Below are 7936 nucleotides of genomic sequence, written 5' to 3' on the forward strand. Positions count from 1 at the left end.
AATATTGTTAAATTTCCGTATAGAATACTATTTATTCTTGAACGTAGTAACATTCTTTACGCACATATAGAAAAAGTTCAATGTGATTTAAAAAAATCAGTTCTAAAAAGTTTTATAACTTTAGTGAATGCGTTATTAAAGGAATACAATAAATATGTAGTACACTTTACATTGTCACATTATATATTTTTCATCCAATGCAGAAAAAGCCCAGTGCTACATTTTCCCAGTGTGCTTTTTCATTGTAAATAAAAAAAGTTTATAAAAGTTAACATCATATGCTTGTATTTGCATTAGTTAGTAGTTGATATGAAATTAGTATGTTTTTTATTAATTGTGGTATATTCAAAAGCTTTGATGCCAAAAATTGTGATTGTTGATCGAATGAAAAGAGGTCTGATATTAACAAACTCTCCTCCTAAACAGGGCAAGCATAATTTACATTCTGTCACATTTGTAAATAAAAAAAATGACCCAGGAAAACCAGTTAAAACATATCCAAACCTCGATGTAACGTTACTCACACGAAATAATAAAACTTCAACGAGAGGATATTCAAGCTCAAAAGGATATGTTAACACTGCATAAGATTCAGGCCCTCTGGATTCGAACAACTCTACACAAAAATATAATAAAAATCATTGGAGTTACACGCTGCCGAAATCAATTCCAACTTCAGTCAAAACATTGAGTACAAATAAATTTCGATTACACAAGATTGCCTACTACAGTTTATCAAAAAGATATTCTGCCTCGAAAAAAAGACAATTTATGCCAAAGGTGAAAGAAAGAACTTTTTCCTCGATTGCTCGGGGCGCTGACGAAATGGCTCATAGCAACTTCCCTAATAAACGTCTGAAACAACGTTCTTTAGAATTTCTGTTGACAGAATCGGTGAATCAGTCGAATATAATGAAAATATCCAACACTTTCCAAAATACCACAGAGAAACACATGGAAATAACAAAAGATTTACAAGTTGGTACTCTAGAAGATATATCGAAGAAGGTATCCACGTAAGAAATATTCTCTATCTTAACATATGACCCTGCACACATGATTAGCTCAAATATCATTAAAATCGATTTAACATAATCGTAATATCGTCCATAAATATCCAATAATTTGATTTTTCAATCATCTCATGTTATGACAACATACAAACACAGCCACATTCGCGAATAATTATATTAGTTCAAAGTTTTATAATCGGTTTTCTCTTTAACCAGGGATGGTGCGCTAGCAGGTTTTATCCATATTGTAACAGGCCACAACCGTACCCCCACCTCCACCCCTATAGACACCCACCTTTTCAATAATTATTTCTACAAGACAGTATGTTGTAACATGTATCAAACCTGCTGAGTCTAAATTAACTATTCAACCTCCCTCCCTTGCAAACATAAATAAATAAAACATAAGAATAAGAATAAAAATGTATAACCTACTGGCCACACGTGTGCCAATTCCAGACCACAATGTTGCCGGCCTTAGAATGGGCAACCCTGCTATAGACAATGACGATTTTTGGCAGATAGTAATGATAGTAATGATGAAGCCACTTGGCCTTACGTTGCTACGAATTATGGCAGATAATAATGATAGTAAAGATAGTAATGACTAAGTCACTTAGCCTCACGTTGCTACGAATTATGGCAGATAGTAATGATAGTAAAGACAGAAATGAGGAAGCCACTTAGCCTAACGTCGCTACGATTTTTGGCAGATAGTAATGATAGTGAAGATGGTTATGAGGAAATCACTTAACCTCATGTTGCTAAGAATTATGGCTTCCAAACAACCGTTTGTCTGTAGTAAGTGCTAAAATCGAAATCGACGTGCTCCAATTACAACCATTCTTCGAGGTCTGTGATATGGGATTGGAGAGTGTGGGATGCAATTAAAGAGAAATCACGTTTTTTTTAAACAAGATTTATTAAAATAAAATGTGATTTCCAACTACACTTTACGGAATTGGTTCGCCTCTCTAATGTGCCTATGACATGCATCCAGAATGATTAAAAAAAAAAAAAAATAAAAAAAATAAAAAGAGAGAGAGAGGCTTTAGACCGAGTCCTAAAAACCCTACATGTCCTGTAGATAAAAAATGTTACATTCAACATCATTTAAAAATACCTTTTTAATTCTAACCTCGTTTTATAATTGGATTCTCAATGAGAATCCTTCATAGAAAATATTACCTTCCATTGGGGATAAGTGGAATAAATCTCATATATGGAAAAAAATTCATTCCATCATAACCTTTTTAGGTTCATTTCGAAATTCTCAAAACTATAGCGAAAAAGGGAAGTGTCAATGATGTCTTGGACTATATGTGTCTGTTCTGTTTGTGTCTGTGTATGTGTCTCTGTCATTGTACATCAACGTCCTCTTAAGGAATTCTTGACGAATTGATGACGATTTTTGGCAGATAGTAATGATAGTAAAGATAGTATTGAGGAAGCCACTTAGCCTTACGTTGCTACGAATTATGGCTTCCAAAAAAACCTTTGTCTCTACTAAGTCCTAAAATAGTCGAAATCGACGTGCAGTGTTCTGTCTTTTCAGTCTTTTGTGAAAATTCCAGGTTAGTCTTTTGTCTAGATAGAGTCCAAGGTAGCGGATCTGTTCGACAGGGTAAGAACAATATTATTAAAGGTAACTACTGGACAGTCGGTAGGTTTACGATGATGAATATAAGTGATTTGATGGGTTTTATTTTAATTCTATGGGATTGGATGCCATTAAAGGGAAATCACGTTTTATTTTAACTAGATTTATTAAAATAAAACTTTTTTTTTAATTGTAATTTTTAGTCATTGGTTTTTACACAATAGTTAACATAGGTTTTTTTATTTTTTTTTTTTTTATTATAACATGGAAGCACCTTTTTATTTTAAAATTTGTTCTGTATTTTCGGGCAGTTTTTCTTTGTTTCTAATTTACTTTATGTATTTGGTTTTATTTAGTTTACAAATAAATGTTTCCATTCGAGCCAGCGTTTATTTTATTTCATTTTTTGTTAAGCTTTTCGACAAGGAGACAAAGTCGAATTGAGGTGGCTTATCATAGTTTTTGGTTCTCCGGGCTTAAGATATAAATATTTTTTTGTAAATTTTTACATAATTATGGTATTTTGGGCCTTGGATAAACATTTAGTTGTAAATTTATTCATAATTTTGGTTCTCCGGGCCTAGGATATAAATATGTATTTGTAAATTGGAACATAGATTTTGGTCTTCCGAGCCTTGGTTTAAACATTTATTTATAAATTTGTTAATAATTTTGGTTTTTCAGCCTAGGATATAATTTTTTAAATAATTATTTAATTGTAAAGTTTGTGCTTGATAATTTTATTAATTATTTATATTTAAACATTTTTTTGTAAGGTAGTAATGGCGCCAAAAGTTGATCAAAATAAAATTGAATTATCTGAGCTTGAGATAGACAATAGAGAGCTATTAGATTTAGCTCAAGATATGAAAGATACAAGGGATATAAGGTATCCCTGTTCAGAAAATCCTGGGAAATTAAATTTATTAATTAAATAAATTAAATAAAGCCCGCTTATCTAGCTAAGATACTGCTTTTGATAAATTTCAGGGATGTTTTAAGGAGGCAAAATCTCTAGCTAAAATTTTAGAAGATGAATCGATCTCGCGATTTGATGCTTTACGGTCCGAGACTAGAAATATGTAATGAAATTATAGTAGAAACTACCGCCGCCAGCCAATCTGTTATCGAAAATAGTTATAAATTGGACTTTGAATCTCGGATTAAATTTCCAACCATTAATTTACCCTCATTTAATGGCCAAATTTCCAATTGGGTTTCATTTAAAGACACCTTTATTTCTTTAATTTATAATAATGTATATTTGAGTGAAATACAAAAATTTCATTACCTCAAGTACGATTTAAAGGTCTCGAAATTTTACAAAAAGGGTTTTAATGTCTAGAAATGGGTCTATGACGCATAATAATTGTCCTTTATGCCGAGAAAGACATCGTTTATATAGGTGCCCGCGCTTTTGCTCATTTGAACCTAAACAACGTTTTGATAAAATACGACCGCTGAAATTGTATTAAAACTGATTATTGCCCTGTCACAATACCAATAGATGCCCTTCCACTGGCTCTTGTAATAAATGCGGAAGGCAATATCATTCATTGTTGCATTTTCCAACATCTACTAATAGGCGGTCGAATGAGGCGGGTTCGAAAGTTAGTAATACTTCTTCATCCTCCCAAAATAATGATGTTTTATCAGATCGACATCCTTCTCCAGAAAATTTGCAAGGATCTGACAAGAAAACTAGGGACACAAAGGGTTAAGTTCTGTCATCGTTATCCGAGTCCAGTTCCTCAGTGCTATTAGGAACTGCAATAGCTCGAACTGAGGACCGCTATGGACAATTTTTGCCCATAAGAATTTTAATCGACTGTGGATCACAACGGTCGTTTATTGCATCAGCCTGCGCACGAAGTTTAGGTTTGGAGCGGAATGTTAACCCCCAGCCTTTGCATGGTTTCGAAGATAACCCTATTAAAGGTTGGAATTTTCAGGTATGTAGCACTTTAGTACCCTAGCACTCATTGTATCCAGATCTTAAAACTAATGCCGTGATCGTTCCGAAGATAACGGATAGGATACCTTCCTGTCCAAGCCCCAATGTGATTCACGAAAATTTTCAAAAATATAACTTGGCTGATAAAGCATTTGAAAAACCAGGTGCCATTGATTTTTTACTAGGTGCCGATTTATTCGGACAAATTCAATCAGGCGTGTATGTAAGTAAGGAAGGTTACTCCGACGTTCTGAAAACAATATTTGGCTTAATGATCATGGGGTCTTTAACATCTAACTCGGGTTCAAAGGAGAAAAAGGTTGCAACAATGACTTCCTGCCAATTAACACTTCCAAATGAACTCAATGACCCAATAGAGAAATTTTGGGAGATGGAAACAGTTTCTCAACTTGTGAAAACTGGGACATGAAATCCCATTAGGAAGAACAGGCTTTGGAAGCATCACTTCTTACCACCTCTTGAGGACACTCAAATTTTACCTTCAGGTGGAAGATACTGCTTGAAGAAAATATCGCAACATTCCTGACGGTAGCAAGATACCACACCAGTGTAGGTGCGAACCACTTCTGTTTTGAACAATCTTCTATTAGAGCACCTGTGTTAATGTGAGCGAAAGTTCTGGACTACAGTACTGCCATTGCATTGATCCCCAACAGATGAGGGTCAGTCCGCCTCCATCACCACTTAAAGCTATTAGTAGTGGTATTTCTTATCTTACCCCCTGGGGTTTTCCTATTCATTATTCTTGAGTTAGATACTGTGACAACCCTGAAGGGTCCTATTCTCAACACTTTCAAAGTCTACAGTTCAAGCAGCCAGTCATGCTTGTACCTAGTCATCCAACTGGTTCAATTATTCGAGGTACAGCCAATAGTTTTCAGTTTACCAGTCACAATGGTGGAAATCCTGTGTCTTTACAGCTGAGAGTAACCCCTTCGCCTCCTCTAACCAGAATACAAGAAGATAGGACTGTCAACAGAAGGGTGAACCCTCTTATTTCTAAAACGAGACCTGGATCTCTGACTGATAAGGCTCCACATCTGCTATTAACAACAGAATCTTTAGGTCTTCAGAAAACATCTAGGTAATTTAAAGTTCCTTTAAGCGAGCCATGTTCACGGCTAATGACCAATCAAGAGGTCGTCCTATTGGAGCAGGCTGTCACTCTGTCAGAATTCAGGTGTGTTAGTAGAGGAGATGCTTTTCTGTTAAAGTCTCCATCTGCCTTGAACGTCGAACAAAAAGTTGGGCGCCAAAGATTGAAAAGGAGAAGAATCTCTGAAGATCAGATGCAGTAGTCACACCTCTGACATCATCATCACCACTTAGTCTCAATATCTAGTTAACACATTCATTTTTTAATTTAGCCAAAGCAGAAGTATCCTACTGACAGAGATGTTTTACAATATCTCAGGCTTTAATACTAGCCCAATGCATATTATTATCTTAGTTTTATTTACACTGTGTTATTAAATGGGTACCTTTTATGATAAGATACTTTAAAAGTTGTGGACTTTCTGTTTTACATTAATCGTAAAGCCCTAAGCTAGGTGTTTTCTGTGATAAAGAGGCCAGAAATGGGTAAAAAGTTTACTTAAAAGTGTTCTTTGTTTACATTTTTTAAAAATTATTAATAAACTAATGACAGAAAAAACCGTATTTACTTTAAAGAGTCTTCTGGTAACAAAGGTTCATTGAAGACAATAATAATTCCAAACTATTGTAGTCTATACATTTTTTCTGCTATCGCTTCAATTCTTTGAACTTCAAGAGAAAAAATAAATAAAAACATTGTGGTTGAGACTTTTTACGCTCTGAACTATTTTAAGTTTGATATAGTTTGATTAGCGACAGTGGAATGATTACGTTAGATTTTTTCCTAAAAGAAGGTCAATTTTTTTTTTGTTCACTATATATCTTTACACTATAGCATGCATAAAGTTCTTCTGATCCAAAATGAATTCCATACTTTATTTGAAAATTTTTATTTTTTTTCAACATATTTCAAAAATTATAAATGGTACTCATGGTGACTTACAAATTTATTTTTCTTTATTAAAAGTCCAAAAGATTCAAATTAATTTCTTCTATTACTTTTTAAAGAGCACTTATTCTAGTCATACAAATAATGGAAAATTGTTGAAAGGTTATATTCAATTTTGTTTTCTGTTATAAAAAGTGATCTCTGACCATTGGTAACGGAAGTTGGCTGAGAAGTGTTCTTTCAGATAATAGTGCACTTGGGAACAGAAGAGATCTTTCAGTCAGATTAGCCTTTCAGTTAATATTTTAGTTCGTTCAATTTGAGTAGAATGCTTTCTTATTTTTCATGAAATTGGCCCATTGCTTTCCTCGAACTAATGGTTGTAAATTAAACTTAGAATTTTCATCCCAAGGCAAAAATTGGTGGGCGGTATGTTAACGCCATATATTAATATATAAATATTTCTTAAATAGGCTGTAAATAGATTTAATTACATTAGAAGTATGCTTTATTTTTAATGAAGAGAATTAATGCTTGTGGTGTAATGTTTATGTGGTGAAATACCAGCCAGTGGCATTATTAGCCAGAACAATACTACAAGGCTAAGGTCAGTAGCCAAGGTATAGTCGCCCTGGCGAGTAACCTAAGTACAGTCGCCCTGTCGACTTCGTATGGTACTTCGCCCTGTTCCCTTAACTTCACTCACCAGACCTCCTGCGTGAGTTATCGGAACGCCGCTTCGACGTGTGGGCCCACGGACGAGAATTAAGACTATCGTCGCCGATCTTTCGGAACGGACATGAGGACCTCGACCCATCGGTGTTCATCAATTCGCAAAATATTTTGTAACTAGCGATTTTGGTGGTTTTTTTTTAAATCGTAATTTTTAGTATTTGGTTTTTACATAATAGTTAACATAGTTTTTGATCTTTTTTTTTATTCTAAAATCGAAGAACCTTTTTAGTTTAAAATTTGTTCTGTATTTTCGGACAGTTTATCTTAGTTCATAATTTAATTTATGTATTTGGTTTTATTTAATTTTCAAATAAATGTTTCTATTAGAGCCAGCGTTTAATTTTTAATTTTTTTTTTTGGTTAAGCTTTCCGACAAGGAAGATAAAGTCGAATAGAGGTGGCTTAACAGCTGTGCTTTTTCGTTGTAAATAAAAAAGGTTTATAAAAGTTAACATCATATGCTTGTATTTACATTAGTTAGTAGTTGATATGAAATTAGTATGTTTTTTATTAATAGTGGTATATTCAGAAGCATTGATGCCAAAAATTGTGATTGTTGATCGAATGAAAAGAGGTCTGATATTAACAAACTCTCCTCCTAAACAGGGCAAGCATAATTTACATTCTGT

General features: G+C 33.8%; 1 protein-coding gene across 2 annotated transcripts in view; it reads left to right on the forward strand.

Annotated features, from left to right (window-relative positions):
* The first annotated feature begins 289 nt into the window (after positions 1-289).
* LOC106686469 (location of vulva defective 1) overlaps positions 290-7936 on the forward strand; it is a 21077-nt gene continuing 13430 nt past the window's right edge. Inside the window, exon 1 of one of the 2 annotated variants that reach the window (XM_067044698.1) lies at positions 290-1016. Coding sequence is in view for 1 of the 2 variants with exons in the window: in XM_014429806.2 (XP_014285292.1) it covers positions 772-1008 (237 nt within the window). In the remaining variant the exon portion in view is untranslated. The remainder of the gene's footprint in view (positions 1017-7936) is intronic. The other variant, XM_014429806.2, reaches the window with a different exon arrangement.

Source organism: Halyomorpha halys, unplaced genomic scaffold (assembly GCF_000696795.3).
Source record: "Halyomorpha halys isolate HHAL.00 unplaced genomic scaffold, Hhal_1.1 Scaffold825.1, whole genome shotgun sequence".
Lineage (NCBI taxonomy): Eukaryota > Metazoa > Arthropoda > Insecta > Hemiptera > Pentatomidae > Halyomorpha > Halyomorpha halys.